This window comes from Pterocles gutturalis, unplaced genomic scaffold (genome assembly GCF_000699245.1).
Source record: "Pterocles gutturalis isolate BGI_N339 unplaced genomic scaffold, ASM69924v1 scaffold6466, whole genome shotgun sequence".
Lineage (NCBI taxonomy): Eukaryota > Metazoa > Chordata > Aves > Pterocliformes > Pteroclidae > Pterocles > Pterocles gutturalis.
In genome coordinates, this window is record NW_010105325.1 from 1 (window position 1) to 21743 (window position 21743).

Here is a 21743-nt window from a genome sequence, read left to right on the forward strand (position 1 = left end):
TGAGAACTTGCGCTATCTTCAGATCCCTTGGGGGTGGAGGTTTCTTTCTATTTACGGGCTGTTTACTTTGGTTTGCTAGTGATACCACTAGGCGCCGCTCATTTTCTCTCATGGTTTTGTTTCCTGAGGGAGTAATAAATGCTATAAACCTGTTAGCTGCCTGCCTGTGTTGTATATTTTGAAGCGCACGGGTAAATAATCTGTAAATTGCTCATTAACTTAGTCTGATAAAACATTTTATTTTAGTTTATTTATCCAGTGTAATTTTCACTTTGTTCCCTGGGCTATAAATGCTTTGAGGAAATTGCTTGATTTGTGCTATGTCTGGACAGTGTTTAATGTAATGGTTTCCCACTGAGAAAAAAAGCAGGAATAGGTGTCACACATGACTGTCTCCTTCTTGCACAGTCCTACTTCGGTGTTCAAAATGGCATATTTGTATTCTGTTAGAGTTACGGAATCCATACTACTACTTAAGATGTAGTAACTTGGCTGTGGAGCTTTAGCACATCCCTTGATCAGGTCAGAGCCTGTAAAGTTCAGAGGACTGCAAGAAACAATGGAATAAAGAAATCGATACACAGTCCAATGTAACGTTCTGACAAGTTACTGGAGTGGGTTACTGGCCTTCTAAGAACCAACATCCTCCTTAGTGGAGCATCATAGGGTTTGTGTCTCCTTTGAATATAAGTATTAAGTGATTTCCTCTGAGAGTTGTCTTAGTGAATCCCATCTGAACTGTATGTAGTGGATTAATTGCAAGGATACTTCGTATTTTCAGTATTCAGGGAAAATATGTTGATGATTAATCAATCTGTTTTCTTAGCTTTTGTAATGAATTGATGGGCTGAGATTAACAGTAATTTGCAGCTTGTTACAGACAAGAGAGTCTGTTTTTTCATGGCTTTTTTGTATATGCTGCACACTCCAGTGACTTTTGTTTCCGTGCACCCTCATGGTGTTCAGTAGTTCACTGAGCTTTTGGCATATTTGCAATCTTATATAGATATAAGCCATCATCACAAGATGTGACTAATCTTGGTTGCAAACAGCTTCAGAGATTTTTATCTCAAAAAACTATTGACATTGTGGAGTTGGTACTTTAGTGCCATTAGGCAGACTGCTCAGATGGCATTTCAAAAGTCTGGTGCTGCAAAGCAGAACGTGGTGTGTTTGGATTCGGTGCCTATGAAAGTAAAATTTGCGAGTATAGTTTCTTACCATGTCAGCACCATAATCCTTATCAGCAGTCCTGGTGGCTGCTTTAGGGGTGTTAAGGATGATAGAGTTGGTGGTCTTATAAACCTGTACAACAGGAACCTCAAATGATCATTCCCTTAGAGAAAAGCCTTCTCCTATAATGTGACTGGCTGCGAGTTCAGTCAGAGATGCCTCTGCCACAACTAGTTTCAGTGTAGTGACTCTTTACGCCTTGGAGCTTTCATTAGGTTACATATGGTATGTCTAACTCTGAAAGCATGCTGAGACAGGTGGTTTGACATGACCAGTCAATGGTGGCACAGTGAAAACTGGACAGGCTGAGGTCCAGGCAGTTTGATGTCTCACACACTAGCAGTGTGCAGGTTCTCATTAGACTTCTAGCATCTTGGTGCCTCTGGAAGTTTTGTGCGTTGTTTGTGTTTCTTCAGACATTGTACTCCATAGTGACAAATTTCTGGCATCTTGAAAGTTGCAACTAACCACTTTCAGGAGAAGGGCAATGAATGGGTTCACCCGATTGGGACAGACTTTCCCCACTTCATGGTGCTGTAAATGTGTCGGGGAAGTGATCAAAGTTCAGGAAGAAAGATTCCTTCGATAAGCAAGTTTTGAATTGTTCAGACTAAGATGAAGTGGAATGTTGTATTGCTTTTCTCCAATTAAAGCGGTTAGAGACCATCTGCATGTGTGATCAGGCAAATGCCGCATATCCAGTAGTGTTGTTTCCATGGGTGTCCTGTCTGGTGGCTCAACCTCAGTACAGGATCAGCTTTAAATAATTTTTTGTTGGCAGTTTGTTGTGTAACTGAATGTACTGTAGCAGTGAAGGTGCACATACATTCTCCAGTCTGCCAGCTGGGCTGTGGGGGTGGTAACATCTGATAAGAGTGCCAGATGTATTAAGGTGTTGGAACTATTTCTGCTGTGAACATCTTCCTGTGGTGTAAGAGAATTCCTCTGGATACAACTGGATACATAGGAGTCAAAGGAGAATGTAAATCTTGAAAAAAAATTTAAACCTCATTGCAGTATGTGATGATTCTGAGTTGAAAATACTTGAATGCCTGAAGGCATGGTCTCTTCTGAGACTGTAAGGGTTTTTTTCATAATGCAGAGAGAAGGTGAGTATTTTGCTGTTTGTGCAGCAAAATAACTGATTCTTGAGGCAAGAGATTCAGCCACTGAGAGGTGGATTTAGGACCTGATTCATGTCCTCTCTGTCTGTTGTCATCTTAAATATTCCTCCATTATTACAAAAATATTCAATATTTCTGAAACTTTTGTTAATTGTTTTTGAAGCAAATATTTGTTGCCACTTTATGAAAGTTTTTTACTGTCCCCTAACAACAAGTTAATGCATTATATACTGATAGATTAGCCTTTCCTTCCGAATGTATGTGTGGAGGAAAGACTTAAGAAAATAAAAAAATCTTATCATAGAGATTGGAGCGTATATAGCCTTCATTCTTCTTCCTTGCAGTGATCAATCCTCAAGTGGAAACCTCTTAATTAAAAATGATCTGTTAGCTTGATTATTCCATTTGAACACTGCCAACTGTATGTGGAGCAGTCATGTAATTTCAGTCCCCAGAACCATGAAGTTTTAAGGTGAAAAAGTGAATTAAATATGGAGTTTTGCCTCTTCTTGGGAGTACTATTGCTTGTACACCTTCCTATTGTCTCTGTTAGGTGTATGCCCCACTGCTTGTCCTGATGTTTAGAGTGTAACTGGAAGATATTTACCTGCAGTGAGCAGAATGGAGCTAAACTTTGTTGGCAGCTAATCCTAGATCCATTCCTCATTTTGTCCAGGTACACAGTAAAGCTGGAGCACTTCAGTTTGTTGCTAAGCCAGCACCAGGCACTTTCAGAGGTCACCCTCCTGTTAGAGCAGAAAGGTGTCTGTGCTGAAAACTGCACAGAAGTTTTGCTATGTGTGAAGGGGTTTTTGAGAGGCTTAGAGGTGAAGTGCCACTCTGAAGAGAGCTAATAATACTAAAATTAGTGTTACTACTAAAATGGAAATTGAACAAATTTTTAAATGCTTCTTTAATTCTTTTGAAACTTTTAACCATTTTTGTGACCTCCTTGTTTGAAGAAATATGGAGGAAGTATAGATCTGTAATCTGTATGGAAAGTAAATATCTGCTATTCTAGTAAATACTTAAAATTCAGATGTCGCAATAAAACAAAATATTTTGGTTTTAATCTTTTGTCACATCTTTTGTTGAGCTTCCCATTGTCTCCTTTCAGTCTACCTACTGTTTAAACAGATTATTTTACCAGTCCACCAGAATAGATTCCCGTGTATCAATAAGCTAAGAGGCAAAAAAGGATGTTCATTAGAAGGGAGTATGGAGAAGAAACATAGCTGTGGTGGAAACTCAAGAAATAAATGGAGGTTTTTTTGGTGAATATTTGCTTAGCAATGCCTAATAAATAATTTATATTGAAATTATTTGTGATCAGTAAGAAAATATCAGCAACTTCAGCTGTTTGGATCACCAGAGGATAACTCTTAAATGTATTTAAGAGGTATTTGGATTACTTAAAGTGAGATACTGTTCTGATAAATTTGCTCAGTAAAAGGACTTCAATTTTTAATGATGAAATCGATCCATCTTGCAATAACTGTATTTTTGTATTATAAAACCTATGTTAATTTACTCACTTTTAAAGTTTCTGTATAGTCAGAAGCTAGAAAAATATGTATTTTAAACATGCTGTACATGCACAAAACAAGTTTTTCCTTGATTTTTAAAGAAACTGTTGGAGGTACTGGAAGGTACATATAAGATGCAACAATGCTGTGAGTTTTTTCCAAAACTGCCATATTGAATTTCAGGCTTCACTGAAATGCCTGTGTATAGCATCTTTGTTACTGACATTTCCGTGGGAAGAAGGATGCGGTTTGCGTAGCTTTGTGCAATTAGGTATTACCTTACTGTGTGTTGACTGATTTGGAAAGCTGTGTGTTTAAGTTGTTGCTCAAATTTGAGTGCTGGCGATAGAGTCAGGTGCAGATCCTTTAGCATTAGTTAACTAGGTGCAACTTCTTAGATGTGACCAAGTATCTTTTTGCTTTTGAAGAGTGGGATCGAAGTTCTTGTTAGTTTAACAAATGATGCCATACAAAGTATCTTCATGGTGGAGGCTGTATGGAGTTGATGTCAAAATTTGTCTGATAGTTGTACTCATGAATATTTGTGATTGTGCTTTTAGACACAATGGCTTGTGAAGGTCTGGTGAAAGTTCCTGTATTTGCCCAGACTCTGAGTAAGTCTACTAATGACAGTATGCTCTTTGCATAAATTTTAGGGTCTTCAGCTTCTTTCCAATTCTGAAGTCGTGCAAATCTTGAAAAGATGTCCAAGTTAACTCATTGTTCTGGACAAGATTTCACTGATTTATGTATGCAGCTTCTGTCATGCAATTTCCCTCTCTTCTTTTTCTCTCTGTTTTTCCACCAAGATTATAATAAAGCTTTACTTTAAGATACCACATAAAAACTTCTATTACTGGATCTTGTCCTAGGTAGAGATGTTCTTGGTGTTTCTGTTGAACCATTTGTTCATGTCTTAACTCTTTTCGTTGAACATTTTGTAAATATTTAGAAGTGTATCAACTGGACTTCCGAGAGCAATGAAACTTTTAAGTAGGACAGAGGACAAGGCACTTCAAGTTCAGTAAATGTTGTCTTCTGTAATTTGTTCTTTAGGTGGAGGTGACTCTGTGAATGGCTGGAAAATTTGTCAGAACACTAATGTTGACTGGTGGTTTTTGTCTGTAGGTTGTCTCTAGTGGCTGTCTGCCCAGAAGATACAGGCTACTGGGTGTTCTTGTGTTTCTGTAATATACAGCTCTTTGCTTTGAGCTCCAAGAAATGCTTAGAAATAATTTCTGTCTTTTTGGAATGCAACTTCTTTTCTAGATACTTTTGGATCACTTTTCTTTTGGTGTCCAAAGATGTTTGTGTTCTGACATTAGGGAAGCTCATTCAGATTATGATTAATGTTGATTGTTATCATACTTGCTCTGCTACCATGAGTGCTTAGTACCAGGTCCTTGCTCCCAGATCCTCAGCAGGTTGTTACCATGTTGAGACTAGCTGACCAAACAGTGGACTGGAAAAGTTTATCTGATTAGCACTCTTATGAGTTCATACAGTTGTTCTCAATTACTTCCAGCAAAGCCTATTTCTCCACTTATTCTATTTATATCTTTTTGTATTTGTATGAATGGCCTTAATATTATCTAGTAGTATGAATGATTGAGAGATAATACAAATATTTCAGTATCCATAACACTACTGAAAGACAGTTATTGGTTTAAAAATCTGTGATTTGAGAATAAAATCCTTTTCCTTTTTTAATAGTTTCATCCATTTGTTGATCTAATAGATTTCTTACTTTGGACTGATAATTCTTTTTAATGTATAAAAGGAAGCGGGATAGCTAACTGGTAAATGTGTAGCTTTCCGGTGATAAATTGGCGAATAGCATGGGACATTCAATGGATCATATGCAAAGTTACAGAAGGCTGCCGGACTCTCAGTTTGGATGTGACATTTAGGTTCATTTTTCAGATTCCTAATCAAGTCCTTGCAAAGGAGCTACTGGATCAGTGTGGAATACTCAAAGTAAATCGGTATTTCTTTTATCATGTTAGGTAGCTGAGGTATGTAGATAGATTTTGTGAAAATGAGTAGCTATAGAGGCAGCATTGAAAATGCCCTTGGCAGTTTTCTTTAGAATTGACAGATATATTTCAGGTTGCTTTCAAGAGGTTCACATCGGCAGTACATTTCTTTTACCCAGAAAATTATTTCTGGGCTAGGTGCCACTTTGTGGGAGATGGCTGCATGGCTGTTATGTCTCTGTTATCCCTTGGCTACGTTGCTAAGCTCTGAGGCCAGTTCTTCTCATCATTCTCATGCATCTGCCATCTGGGAATGGTTACTGTAGGAGGAGGTGGAGCATTTTAAAGGTGTGGAAGTTGCTTATTGTAGAAGACAACTGCATTGGAAAAGTTTAGGTTGCAGGGCTTTAAATGTCTTCTCTAAAGGCATTGTAGTTTCAGTTTCACTGTTTTATGTCTGTCGTATGTGAGACTGTCCACCCTTTAGTTTGAAAAGTCAGCACCAGCAATTACTATTTTATGGTAGTAGTCTGGAGGACCGCTGTAAGCAGATGCTTCAAGCCTATCCATGTTAGTGCAAACTGTGGTGGTGCGCGGAGTTGAATGTTTGGTTGTTGAACACCTTTTCAAAGGCAGATGGTGAATCTAGACACAAAATCTATGTTGACTTCATGTTAAATCTTCTAGTTGGCTTAGTAGCCAGGTAAGCCTCATAGTGTGTGTTCAGATGAAATAGCAGGAAAATTTGCTTTGATGCTTATGTGGTAGTATGGGAAAGAGAAAAGAAACTAAGCCCTATTTGAAGGAGTCTTATGTGCTGATGAGTTGTCTGTGATTTGTGGGCTTGTGTTTTGGTTCGAGGGGATTTTTTTAGTTTATAAAGAAAACCTGTGACTGAAGCAAATATATACATTTAACTTCGGTTCTTGGTTCAGATTGAAGGGTTAGAGAGATCACAATCCATTCACACGTCCATATATCGTACCTGTAAATTACTCTACTGAAAGCTTCTTGGGCATCTAGCATTCATTTAGCTGTTTCAAATGTCTTACCTTTTAGCATTGCATTAATCTCCTGTTATAAACGTCCACCAACAATTTGAGACCTATTAGCTTTATCATGAAGCATAGGCAGTGCTCCAGACTGAGCCTCCAGTTTACAAAAAATGCATTTGAACAAAGACAGCTTTTTGGCTTGTGTATCATTTCATAGGTATAATGACTGACAACCTGCCGCAGGCAAAACAAGCTCGATGGAGGGAATTTTTCTTAATTTAACTTATTGTCAATTAACACAAACTTTTGATTATTGATTGGGGGGGCAATTAAACATTTAGGGAAATGTCTTTCCTCCCCCTTCTCCAAGCTCATCTTGCGTCATACACATCTCTTCCCTCATTCCTAGTCTATGTTTCCCTTGTTCTCCCCATGTGCAATGCTCAGTCAGTCCCAATTCCTTTGGCGAGGCAACAGGTGGCATGAGGCGTCAGGGCGGCATGCAAGGGTTCCCTCTGCTGCTGCTGCTTCTCCTCCATGCTCTTATTGGTTTTCTTCTGCTCTGGTGGGTTGTCCATGGACCACAGTCCTGTGAGAGTAGGAAGACAGAGAGGGGAGTTTCCCTGCCCTGGCATGGATCTGCCATGGGTCGCAGCACCTTTGGGGCCATCCCTGCTCTGGCATGGAGTACCGTGCTGGCCATGACTGGCTCATGGCAATTCATGAATTCATGGCTGCCTCCCGTGCTGGTCACTCCTGCAGCCCTCTGGGACCAAAACCCTGCAGTTGTACGCTTGGTACACCTTCAAGGGTGGCTTACCAAACAATTAAATGGTTTGTGATGAACAGCTATGGTTGTTTTCCCAGACTATTCAAAATCTGTTTCACTGATATAACCTTCTATACTCTTTAGGTGGTTTTTTTTCTCTTTTGTATGCATATAACTGTTCATCTTCGTAACATTTGGACTTTTGCATGCAGTGGTTATATGTAACCAGTAGCATAGGAATCCTTGTCTTTTCACATATTTACATCTCTTTTCAGAGAAAATACAATTATTTTTTTTCTCCTACATTGTGGATTAATTTGGAGCTTGTCTCTGTTTTTTTTTTTTCCCAAAAGTCTTTTGTATCCAAAAAAGAAAAGCTTTCTGCTTAGCTCTTTTAACACAATAACCTCCAAACATACTTAAACTGTGAATGTGCGGAGGCATTTCTGACTATAGTGATTCTATTGTACTTTTCAAGATTTTGATGACATCAAAAGCTAGATGATGATTGTGCATCTGGATAATTTACAAAAGAATAACCAACAGATTTATGACCACCAGATCTGAACTTACTGCTAGGTTGTCACGTGAATCTTTCGAAGTCAAGAATTGGGTGACTCTTCAGTGCTTCTTTGAAAAAGGGTACAATGCTGGGTTGAAGGGGGCTCAGTAGTGAAACCTTAACCTTATATCAAGCCAATGAAAGGTACCATGATGTCTCTCACATGTGAGGATCTCAGTGAGAATGAAACATTTGACAAAACATTGTTTATCAGAATCAAATTAAACAATTACCCACATAATGGGACTACTGTGCAGCCACCTCATCGCTGCCTGGTATAGTGGGAAGAGGCAGGGGCAGAGATAGCTAAGAGTGTAAGACAGAGTGAAGGAGGAAGTAGTGCAAAGAGGTCTTATATAAAAGTGAAGCTTTCAGACAGAGACATTTTCTAAGTTGACCAAAGTTTACAAAGGATGCAGCTTCTTAAATTCCTGCAGAGGTTATCTGCAGTTAGGACTGCCAAACTTGGTCCGTGAACCTGCCTAGTAGCTTATCTCGAAATGACAGCCATTTGGAGCGAAGCAGAAAGGACCCGCTGCCAGTAGATAGAGTAGCCCTGGGCTCACAAAGGAAACACAGGTGTAGCTCTGCCTGCGAGGCTGTTGCAGTTGGCTTAGTTGAGGCTCACCCGTGGAATGGGGGAGAGGACCAGAAGGAGGAGGCTGTCCCTGCTCAGTTAGCAGGCTGCTGTCTTCTGCGTGCACTACCTTATCCTAACTTCTTACTGCCTTAAAGTAAATATGGCACTGTTCCTAAGGTTTTGAGAGCAGAAGAGCTTTTGGGAGGTAGAGAAAGCAAGGAAGCTGTAATTATACCTGGAGGGAAAAGATACTTATCTGTGCTTTCAAATGTAAAACTCTCCAGTTCAGTTATTCTATATTAGCCATTAACCTTGAATGGCACAGTAGTATGCTAGTTTTATAGTATCTGTGTTTTTTCTTGGTTATTTTCCTTGGTCTGAGCAATTTTATTTTTTTTTTCCTGCATAGGTTTGCCATGTGGAAATTTGTGTAATATGAGAGGTTAAGTTAAAGAGATCTGAATGTAAAAGACTTAAAAAGTAATAATTACTCTAGACTCTTAAGTCTGAACATCAGTCTCTTCATGTCATCTCCATTTATTTCACTTGCATGAAATGCTATGAGAAATTTGACAATTTTGCTAATTTTGCTGATGGATGTTAACTGTATCTTTTACATAGTCGCAGCTAGGGAGAAGGTTACCAAAAAATGGAAAGCAGACTTCTAAGGAAACCTCAAGCAGTGTTTTAAAAATATTTTTGTGAGTCTGAGTACTAGGGATGGAAAGAAAGACGTATGGGAAATGATGAGAGCAAGCTGCTACAGGGAATACAAGAGCTTCAGGGAAGAATCTGTCTAAGTGCAGAAAGCACCTGTCAGAGTCAGTTACTGCAGGACAAGAAGGGGTTGATGGAGTTAAACAAGACCAGAGTTGAATTCTACTTGAGTTTCAAAGACCTGGAAAGGCAGGAGAAAATACAGATATTTAGCTTATTATTTTGACAAAGAGATTAGCATTGAATGTTAGGGTGTGAAAATGAGGGCAGATGTAGAGGTATATACATGTATGTAGAAAGCAGGATAAGAAGTCCGAAGCAACAGAAACGTATTTAAAAGCTGTAGGCAGCGAAGTAGCATAGGTTGTTTGGGTTCAGAAGAATGTATTTCAGTGTTTTAATGGTAAAGAATTCTAAAGGGAATCTTGATTTTTTTTTTTTAATGTGTGTTATAATTGAAGAACAAAGACTGTAATGTGTGTCCAACATTAAGAAATATTTGATTGGTTTAATATCTCAAAAGAGTGCAATTAAATATGGGAGACCTCTATATCATGACTATTGCTGTTCAGTCTTGGTCCTCACCCCTTGAGGTGATAATCCCATAAGACAGTTCCTCATCCTTAAAAACCCTGTTGCTCACTAGGACATATTCTAAGCAAGTAAAAAACTAAACTACTCTAGTACAGACAGTTTTGGCTAAGTTGAGGAAGCAAATTAAGTTAAGTTCTGGAATTAAATGGTGTTCTGAGTTAATACAGTAAAAATATTTGGTCACTTCTCAGTAGTTTGTGGCAAGGTGAATAGAAAGATTTTTTTTTTTTGCATTTATCTGAATACTTTATGCAGTACTTGGTTATCGTAACTGAATAACCTCCAACTTTTGTAGGCGTTTGGCATAACTACGGATGAAAACTTTGTTATCACCACAACAAGCAGGAAGGAAATTACAGAAGACAACTTCAGTAAGTATCTTAGATGGCAAAATAAATACATCTATTTCTTATATTGATTGTAAAGACTGCATGGTGATTTTTTTATACTCTATGACATGCAATAGTTAACTGGAAGTACAAATCCTATAGTAGTTTGCCAAGAATTGTTACAGAATTGACTTTCACAAACAAGTGTTTAACAACTACTCATTAGTATGATGACAGTTGTACAAAGCAGTTTTTTATCTTCCATCATAAATTCTGTAAATGATAGCAAAAAATGGCATGTAAATAGCTGTCACCTGACAAAACTTGCGTTAGTAAGCTTGGAAACATGAAAAGATTTTAAAATAAATGTTGCTAGGGTGCTGAGCAGCCAACACCTAAGAAAATATACAGGTTATCTGAGGCTAAACCTCTACTGGTTTTGAGAGCAGAAGTTGTCTGTTGCAGTGCTCTTCAATATACTTTATATTTAATCTTCACTACAGGTGAACTTGTTCAAGATGGAGTTACTTTATATCTGCTACAGTCAGTTGATCAAATGCTGCTTTCAGCAACCAAGGAGCGAATTGACTTCCTACCCCACTATGATACACTTGTCAAAAGTGGCATGTACGAGTACTATGCCAGTGAAGGGCAAAATCCTTTGCGTAAGTACTTGCCAAAATAATCTTGTGTAAATGATGTTTATATGAATGTAATGCGGTTATGAGCAATTGAACTTTTAGTTACAGCTGGTGAAAAAATAGTCTTAACTGTAAACAAAAAATTAACTGTGTACTTCATACAAATTTTACTTTTTACAAATTACTCAAAATGGTAGTGTAAGAAACCGGTTTTATAAAGGTATCTCCTCAAATACTTCTTCAAGAAGTTTGAATATTTTAGAAGTAGAATTACTTTAGACTTGATAATAAACTTGCAGGTGTCATCCAGACAGGTCAGCATTTATGTTATCAGGTTTGTGTCTCCTGTACTTGCAATAGACTGTGTGTTGGAATTTGGTGAACAGTTTTTGTATGAGCCACCATAGAATTTTGTCTGCTCTCCCATCTGTGGTTCTACAGGGCTTAGCTTAACAACAAGAGCAAGTATTTGTTTAAAAAGATGCTGCTTTAGTTTTTATTTGAGCAGTTTATTGAATATGTAACTAGCATTTCATATTGTTTTATTGAAAAAAATAATTTCTATTTATGGTTTCTTTGAAAATTCTGTCTGTGGCTATGATTACTTTTTAAGTATGTACATCTTAGGTACAGCAGGCTCAAAATTGTACAGAACAAAATGCAAACATCAAGACTCAAGTGTTATACCTTCCCACAGTGACTTCTGTTTCAAAACAATCTCAACAATATTTATAAATGGCAGCTGTATTTTTAAAGTACCAGTCTCCTTTTTCCACCTCCTTCTTTCTGCACTTCATTTCTTCCTCGCCCCGCAAAAGACCCTGTTGGTTCAGGTTTGGGGAGCACTGTGCTCAAAGTGAACTAATAGTTTTGTCAGTGATACATGTATCTGTGTACAGGAATTGCTGTATTAGACCACACAAAGCATGCTGTCTAAATCTGTGCTTTGTTCCTACCTGCAACCAGTATCAGATACCTGAGAAACACTAGGAGACCAGAAAGGGCATGCAGAGATGGAATGAAAGTAATTCAGGGACTTCTGAATTCATGCCTGTGGACTGCTCTTTTCCATTATGTGTCCAGATACTTTCTGAACCACGTAACATCTTTAGCATTCACAATATTTTGTAGTATTGAGCCCCCAGCTTAATTGCATGTGATGTGAAGTGTCATGTCTTTTTGTATGTGTTGAACTAGTTACCAGTTTTTTCACCTATTGAGTCTACTCCGTATGCTGGAAGATAACATAAAGCGTTGCTGGCAGATTGGCCGACTTCGTGAATCATGCTTTAAACTAACAAACTTGGGGATTGGAGTGCAAAGCTGTGACACCAGTGTACTCACAAGTACAAGAATAGATGAGTGCACCTACTGAAGTAGTGAGGAATGACCCAAGCCCTCCAAAAAGGTTCCACCAACAAGGTGAGACAGTCAGCAGTCCAACTGAAGTGTCTCTATACCAATGCATGCAGCATGGATAACAAACGGGAGGAGCTGGAAGCCACTGTACAGCTGGAAAGCTACGATCTGATCACTATCACTGAAACTTGGTGGAATGACTGGGGCACTGCAGCTGATGGCTGTAAACTATTCAGGAGGGACAGACAGGAAAGGAAAGGCAAGGGGAGGGAGCTGCCCTCTACATAAAAAAAAAATGAATTGACTGTACACAGCTGTCTTTGAAAAACAGCAGTATACAGGTCGAGAGCTTACCAGTGAAAATTGGAGACCAAGCCAACAAAGGAAACCTCGTGTTCCATGTTTACTACAGGACACCTGATCAAGGGGAGCTTGTTGATGAAGCATTCTTACTTCAACTACAGGAATCATCATGCTTGCAGACCTTGATTGTATTAGGGGACTTCAGTCACCCTGACATGCACTGGAAAAGCAATGTAGAAGACTCTTGAGGGTAACTTCCTAATCTAGGTGATAGAAAGCCTAACCAGAGGAGATGCATTAGGGGACCTGTTGCTCACCAATACAGAGGAACTTACTGGAAAGGTCAAGATTGGTAGTAGCTTGGGCTGTAGCGATCATGCCCTGGTGGAATTCATGGTATAGCCTAGGTGAAAAGCGCAGTCAGGACTCTAAACCTTAGGAAAGTGAACTTTCAGTTTTTTACGGGAGTGGTGGATGGAACACGCTGGGAAGCAGCCCTCAGGCATAAAGGAGAAGAAGAGAGCTGGCAGCTATTTAAAAATTATTTTCGTAGAGCACAAGAACTACTGATTCTCATGTGCAAGAAATCAGGCAAGCAAGGCAGGAGACTAGTATGGCTGAGTAAGGACATCCTGGTCAATCTAAAACACAAGAGGGAAATGCATAGGCAGTGGAAGCAGGGGCATGCACCCTGGGAATGATATAGAGGCATTGCCTGTGAATGTTAGGATGGGATCAGGAAAGCTAAGGCACAGCTGGAGCTGAATTTGGCAGGGGATGTAAAGAAGAATAACAAGGGTGCATTAGAAAAGGAAGACAAAAGAAATTGTATCTCCCCATTAAATGAAAGGGGGGCATCTAGTGACATCTGACATGGAGAAGACTAAAGGACCAAACAATTCTTTTGCCTCAGTTTTCACTGGCACTTGTTCTTCCCACATCTCTCTAGTCCCTGAATCTCAGGGCAGGGACTGGGGGAATGAAGTCCCACTCATCGTAGGAGAAGATCAGGTTCAAAACCATTTGAGGAATCTGAATGTACAAATCCATGGGATCCGATGAGATGCATCCTAGGGTCTAGAGGGAACTGGCAGATGTAGTCACTCAGCCACTCTATCATATTTGAGAAGTTATGGCAGTCAGGCAGAGTGCCCAGTGGCTGGAAAAAGGGAAACATCACACCCATTTTTAAAAAGGAGGACTCTGGGAACTGTGGACCACTCAGCTTCACCTCAGTGCCCAGTAAGGTCATGCGACAGATCCTCCTGGAAGTTATGTCAAAGCATATGGATGACAGGGGGGTGTTTAGAGACAGCCAACATGTCTTTACCAAGGGCAAGTCATGTCTAACTAGTTCAGTGGCCTTCTATGATGGAGTGACTGTGTTGGTGGATAAAGGAAGAGCAACTGATGTAATCTATCTTGACTTCTGTAAGCACTTTGATACGGTCCCACACAACATCTTTGTAGTGAAATTGGAGAGATAGAGGTAGGAAATTGGCTGGATGGCCACTGGATGACCCACTCTAGACAGGTGTGCTGCTTACCAGGGGCTCATATCATATGGCCTACTGACTTATCCACTGCTGTTGTTTCACATGGGCACCAGTGACACAGCTGGGAGCAGTCTGAGGAGTATCAAGAAGGATTACAGAGCCCTGGGAGAGGCGGTAAGGGACACTGGAGCACAGGTGGTTTTCTCATCAATCCTCCTGGTTAAAGGGAAAGAGTATGAAAGGACCATCAAAGTTGGCAAGTCTACAAATGGTTACAGGAGTGGTGCCAAAGCTAGGGGTTTGGCTACTTAGACCATGGGACTTGATTTGAGAAAACTGGTCTACTAGGGGCTTAAGGAGTCCGTCTGTCAGAGAAGGGGAAGAACATCTTCGCTCATAGGCTTGCCAAGCTGGTGAAGAGGGTTTTAAGGTTGCCAGGGGAGTGAAACCTCAGTCCATCTGCTCCTACCAGTTTGATGCCAGAGACAGCAGTAGATTTGCAGAGCCTGGAGAAAGATCACAGGCTGGCAGGAAGGCGCCTGAAGAGCAGCACATAGGAAGTCCAGCCTCACCAGGAGCCCAACTTAAGTACCTCTGTGCAAACGCACATATCATGGGGAACAAGCAAGGAGTTAGAGATGTGTGTGTGCCTGCAGGGGTATGATCTCATTGGCATCATGGAGACATGGTGAGATGGATCCTGTGACTGGAGCGTTGGAATAGAATAGAATAGGGATACAGGCTCTAGGAAGGACAAGCAGGGGACATGAATAGGGGGTGTTGCCCCCTATGCATTCCAGCTTGTCACGGACATAGAGCTCCATCTGAGGATGAATGAGGAGCCAACCAAGAGCTTGTGGGTCAGGATTAAAAGGAGGACAGGGACAGGTGGCATTATAGTGCGGGTCTGCTACAGGCCACCCAGCCAGGAAGAACAAGTGTCTGAGGCCCTCTATAGATAGATAGGAGCACCCTCAGCACTTACAAACCGTGGTCCTCACGGGGGACTTCACCCACCCTGATACCTGTTGGAGGGGTCCTGGAATGCACTGATGATAACTTCCTTCTCCAAGTGATAGAGGAGCCAATGAGGAGAGGTGCTATGCTGGACCTTGTTCTCACCAACAAGGAAGGGCTGGTGGGGAATGTGAAGCTCAAGGGCAGCCTGGGATGCACTGATCGTTAAATGGTGGAGTTCAAGATCCTTAGGGCCATGAGGAGGGTGCAGAGCAAGCTCACTACCCTGCTCTGCTTCAGGAGAGCAGACTTAGGGCTCTTTAGGGATCTGCTTGGTAGAGTACTGTGAGATAAAGCCCTGGAGGGAAGAGGGGCCCAAGAAAGCTGGTTAATATTCAAGGATCATCTTCTCCAAGCTCAGGAGCGATGCATCCCAACAAAGAGGAAGTCAGGCAAAAACACCAGAAGGCCTGCATGGATGAACAAGGAGCTCCTGGTCAAACTCAAACACAAAAAGGAAGCCTATGGAGTGGGGAAGCAAGGACAGGTAGCCTGGGGGGAATACAAAGAAGCTGTCTGAGCAGCCAGAGATCAGGTTAGGAAAGCTAAAGCCCCAATATAATTCAATCTAGCCAGGGACATCAAGAGCAAAGAGAAGAGCTTCTATAGGTATGCTGGTGGTAAAGGAAGACTTGGGAAAATGTGGGCCCTCTCAAGAAGGAAATAGGAGGCCTGGTTACCTAGGATGTGGAGAAGGCTGAGGTACTCAATGACTTTTTTCCAAGTGTTCAAGCCACACTGCCCAAATCACAGAAGTCAAAGGCAGGGAATGGGAGAATGAAGAACCGCGCACCATAGGAGAAGATCAGATTCGAGGCCATCTAAGGAACCTGAAGGTGCACAAGTTCATGAGACCCAATGAGATGCATCCACGGATCCTGAGTGAGTTGGCGGATGAATTTGCTGCTCCACTATCCATCATATTTAAGAAGTCATGGCAGTCTGGGGAAGTTTCTGCTGACTGGAAAAGGGGAAACATAACCCCCATTTTTAAAAGGGAAGTACGGAAGACCTGGGGAACTACAAGCTGGTTGGCCTCGCCTCTGTGCCTGGCAAGATCATGGAGCAGATCCTCCTGGAAACTGTGCTAAGGCACATGGAAAATAAAGAGGTGATTGCTAACAGCCAACATAGCTTCACTAGGGGCAAGTAGTGCCTGACAAATTTGGTGGCCTTCTATGGTGGGGTCACAGTGTTGGTGGATAAGGGAAGAGCAATTGACATAATCTACCTGGACTTGTTAAAAGCCTTTGATGCTGTCCCACATGACATTCTTCTCTAAGTTGGAGAGACATGGTTTTGACAGAAGGACCACATGCTGGATAAGGAACTGTCTGGGTGGTTGCCCTCAAAAAGTTGTGGTCAATGGCTCAATGTTCAACTGGAGACCAGTGACAGGTGGCATTCATCAGGGATCAGTACTGGTACCGGTGCTATTTAACATCTGTTGGAGACATGGACAGTGGGATTGAGTGCACCCTCAGCTAGTTTGCTGATGACACCAGGCTGAGTGGTGCAGTTGATATGCTTGAGGGAAAGGATGCTATCCAGAGGCACCTTGACATGCTTGAGAAGTGGGCCAGTGTGAATGTAGTGAAATTCAACAAGGCCAAGTGCAAGGTCATGCACCTGGGGTAGAGCAATCCTCAATATCAGCACAGACTTGGGGCTGAATGGATTGAGAGCAGCCCTGCAGAAAAGGACTTGGGGATACTGGTCAATCAAAAATTGGACGTGAGCTGGCAATGTGCACTTGCAGCCCAGAAACCCAGCCATATCCTGTGCTGTGTAAGAAGTAGTGTGGCCAGCAGGTCGAGAGAGGTGATTCTCCCCCTCTACTCTGCTCTTGTGAGACCCCATCTGGAGTACTGCATTCAGCTCTGGGGCCCCCAGCACAAGGCAGACATGGACCTGTTGGAGTGGGTCCAGAGGAGGGCTATGAAAATGATCAGAGGAATGGAGTACCTGTCATATGAAGAAAGGCTGAGAGAGCTGGGGTTGTTCATCCTGGAGAAGGCAAGGCTCTGGGGAGACCTTATTGCAGCCTTTCAACGTATAAAGGGCTTATAAGAAAGATGGAGAGAGACTTTTTACCAGGGCCTGTAGTAAGGGGTCATGGGGTAACAGTTTTAAACTGAAAGAAGGTAGATTTAGATTTGACATAAGGGTCTCTTTACTCTGAGGGTGGTGAGAATTGGAACAGGTTGCCCAGAGAAGTTGTGGATGTCCCATCATTGGACATGTTCAAGGTCAGGTTGGATGGGGCTTTGAGTAACCTGATCTGGCTGAAGATGACCCTGCCCATGGCAAGGGAGTTGGAACTAGATGATCTTTGAAGGCCCCTTCTGACCTAAAACATTTTAGGATTCTGTCATCTCTTATACACATTTTCTAGGTCAATTATGGTTCTCAGGGGTTTGTTTTTCCAAGCATGTACATTTTGTTCTGTTTAATTAAGGCTCTTGTTTTTACTTTTTTTGAACAAAATGAATAAAACTGAGGTACAGCAGTACAAACTATCCTAAATATTCCTTGTCTGTGGCTAGTTTCTTAAATTGAGCTTGCTGCTTCTTGCCTCTCTAGCTCAGCTCAAGACTTCTGTAAAGGAAGGCTAATTACTATTTCATTTCCTTGCGACACTGAATCGATGGCTGAACCTGACATTGTTGAAAATGAAGGCATATGTATGGTAATCATTACCTATAGTAGCCATCTAAGGACTTCTCAGGGAAGTGCTGGGTGATTTTGAACATGTTAAACTGTTACATGGCATCCTAGAATAGTTTAGGTCAGAAGGGATCTCCACAGATCATGTCATCTAACCCCTGCTCAAAGCAAAGTGAATTAGATCAGGTGGGTGGACAAGTTCAGTTTTGAGCAGAAATTCCACAACCTGTTCTTGTAGCCTGTTCCAGTATTTGATTATAGAATAAATACATCTTTAATGAATTTTCCACGTTGGAATTTTTTTCTGTTGCTTCCTGTTCTATGGCTGTACACCTCTGAGAAGAGTCTGGCTTAATATTTCTACCCTTCTAGCAATAAGCCAAAGACATCTCCCTTAGTGTTCTCTTTTAGTTCGAACGATCTCAGTTGCCTCAGCAGCCTCTCCTTGCACGTCTGGTGCTCAAGTCCTCTGATTATCTGGAGGAGTCCTCTGGATGCACATCACTATTTCAGTGTCTTTTCTAGAGAAACCTAAAGCTGGACACAGTACTCAGAATGCAGTCTTACAAGAAATGGATAGAGAGGAAGAATCACTTCCCTTGACTGGCTGTTTGACACTTTGTCAGTGTTTCTGTATTCCTTCTGGATAGCTCGTCCCCTCTTCAACCTTGTGGATACTTGCCATCAGCATTTGAACTTGGTCAGGAGTCTTATTCATCAGTTCTGGCCTTCTGCTACACTTATTTGAGTTTCAGCACAGTGGGGTGAACTACTCTTATTTTTTGAGGAGGTAGTCCTTGGAGATCTATCAGCTGTTGTGAGCCCGCCAGCGTAACTATTAAAAATGCTCCAAGGGCAAGAAATGACCAAGGGCAAGAAATTAGTAACACAGAAACAAAGTACCAAAGAGTGTAAAGTAAAAGAGAGATCCAATCCGATAATGATTGGTGGATAGATCAGAGTGGGTTGTGTGTGTCAAACCTGTATTTTCCTTTTATTTATATGTCAAACTTTTTTTTCTTCCCTCTGCTCTTCATGACTGTAAGATTGTTGATTGCATAGCAAAGAGTTGTCAACAGTTGGACAGTTTATTTGGAGAATATAACTGTATGAAGCTGGCCGATACCATACCTCATCATTGTATTTGTGCCACACAGGTAGATCTTCAAGCTGAGCAGTAGTAGTTCTTTCTGCTGAAAATGAAACACCGTAACCACCCCTAGCTCCTATGTCATGTTTCAGTGAAATGTACAGTGGCTTACTGGCAGGTACTTGTTATGGATGCTGAAGCCATGCTGGGGTAGTTGGGTAGCATCTTATCTTAGGTTACTCTGATCTCCAGCTGCTTGACTTTTCTGTTAATCTTACCTGACAGATTTTTTTTTATTGGCAAATGTTTTGTATTGTTTATTCTTTCACTCTCATCTTGGGTTCAAGGGTTTCTGAAGTTATTTGTTGTTAAGAGCTGTGTTTTTCCATATATGATGGAGACTACAAGAGAAATGAGAACAAAAGCAGTAGAATGAGATACTTGTCTGTTGTGATTTTTGTCAGTGCTGCTGATGATGCTAAACTGGATGGTGAGGTGGACACATCAGAAGGGAGGGCCATCTTACAAAGAGACCTGGACAGGCTTTAGGAGTTGGAAAGTGAGAACTACATGAAGTTTAACAAAGACAAGTGCAAGGTCTTACTCCTGGGATGACATAACCAAAGAGCCCAGTACAGGCATGGGTCTTTGTCTTGGGTCAGGGCCACCACCATGAGGTCACTCCTCCCCCGCCTGCCTTTCCCCCTCCCGGTGAGGTGGGGGAAAGGATAAAAAAAAAAGGTGGAACCTCGTGAGTTGAGGTAACAACAGATTTTAATAAAACAATATGAGAAAAAGGAGAATGTAATAAGACAAGATACAGAATACAATGAAAACAGTGATACAATTGAAACCTTCTCACCACCAAGAGCTTCACGAAGACCCCCTACTCCTCTCCGGGCTAGCTTCCTCATGTCATCCCAGGCATGACATCAGCATGGTATCAAATATCCCTTTGGCTATGCCCACCTCCCAGCTTCTGTGAAAAATTAACCCTATCCCAGCTGAACCCAGGACATTATCCACCCCTTATTCTATACCATCTGCATCATGCCCAGATAAACAGATACCAATGGTGTGGCACACAAAGCAAGGTTCTTTAACAATTAGCATTATACAGTTTTCTCACCCAAAATCAAATCCCCTTGAGGTAGACATCGGGCTTCCCCATCCTCTTGCATCACCCACCAAGTGCACCCAGGTCCATGAGCAAAAGCAATCCCACGAATGGGTTTACCTTTGCCCGAGGCAGGAATAACCCAGACTGTCTTCCCTAAAATACTCTTCATGCGCATTACAGGAACTTTGTCCCCTTCTACTGTATGTGGAGGTTTTGACTGGGCAGGGGCAGCTTGATTGGTAGATCCTCTTGTGTTAACTAACCAGGTGGCTTTTGCTAGATGTGCATCCCAATGTTTGAAGGTCCCATTACCCATTGCTTTCAGTGTAGTTTTAAGCAGCCCCTTGTGTTGCTCAATCTTTCCGGAGGCTGGTGCACGATAGGGAATGTGATATATCCACTCCATGCCATGCTCTTTGGCCCAGTTGTTTATGAATGAGACTGTTCTTGAAATGAGTCCCATCGTCTGACTCAATTCTTTCTGGGGTGCCATGCTGCCACAGAACTCAGTTCTCAAGGCCCAGGATGGTATTTCAGGCAGTGGCATGGGGCACGGCGTATGTTTCCAGCCATCCGGTGGTTGCCTCGACCATTGTAAGCACATAATGCTTACCTATGTGGGTTTGTGGAAGTGTAATGTAATCTATTTGCCATGGTTCCCCATATTTATATTTCAGCCATCATCCAAACCAGAGGGGTTTGAACCTCTTGATTGCAGCACAAGTTTCACATTCATGAACAACCTGTGCAATCCACTCCTTGGTCACGAGCCCATCTGTATGTGGCGTCTCTTCCTTGATGGCCTGAGGCATCATGGGCCCAACAGACTATAAATAATTCAGCTTTATGTTGCCAACCCAATTCCACCTGTGACATTTTAATTTTAGCAGCCTGATCTACCTGCTGGTTGTTTTGATGTTCTTCAGTAGCTCGACTCTTGGGTACATGGGCATCTACATGATGCACTTTCACAACCAGTTTCTCTACTGGGTCAGCAATGTCTTGCCACAGTGGGGCAGCCCAGATGGGTTTGCCTCTGTGCTGACAGTTGCTCTGCTTCCACTGCTGCAGCCACCCCCACAGGGCATTTGCCACCATCCACGAGTCAGTGTAGAGATAGAGCACTGGCCACTTTTCTCACTCAGCAATATCTAAAGCCAGCTGGATAGCTTTTACCTCTGCAAACTGACTCAATTCACCTTCCCCTTCAGCAGCTCCCGCAACTCGTCTTGTAGGACTCCACACAGCAGCTTTCCACCTTCGATGGTTCCCTACAAGACAACAGGACCCATTGGTGAACGGGGCATACTGCTTCTCATTATCTGGTTGCTTATTGTGCGGTGAGGATTCTTCAGCACGTCACTCCTCCTCTGGTGACATTCCAAAATACTTGCCTTCTGACCAATTCGTGATCACTTCCAAAATCCTTGGACGACTGGGGCTTCTTATTTGAGCCTGCTGTGTGATCAGTGCAATCAACTTACTCCACGTGGCATCGGTTGCATGATGTGTACAGGGAACCTTCCCCTTAAACATCCAGCCCAGCACTGGTAGTTGGGGTGCCAGGAGGAGCTGTGATTCAGTGCCCATCACTTCTGAGGCAGCGTGAACCCCTTCATATGCTGCCAATATATCGGCTTTTCAC

General features: G+C 41.8%; 1 protein-coding gene across 1 annotated transcript in view; it reads left to right on the plus strand.

Annotated features, from left to right (window-relative positions):
* Nucleotides 1-10383: 10383 nt before the first annotated feature.
* Nucleotides 10384-21743, plus strand: part of SMCHD1 (structural maintenance of chromosomes flexible hinge domain containing 1) — a 67386-nt gene continuing 56026 nt past the window's right edge. The window contains exons 1-2 of the mRNA XM_010087348.1: nt 10384-10447; nt 10909-11070. Of these exons, the coding sequence (XP_010085650.1) occupies nt 10962-11070 (109 nt within the window). The 5' untranslated portion in view covers nt 10384-10447; nt 10909-10961. The remainder of the gene's footprint in view (nt 10448-10908; nt 11071-21743) is intronic.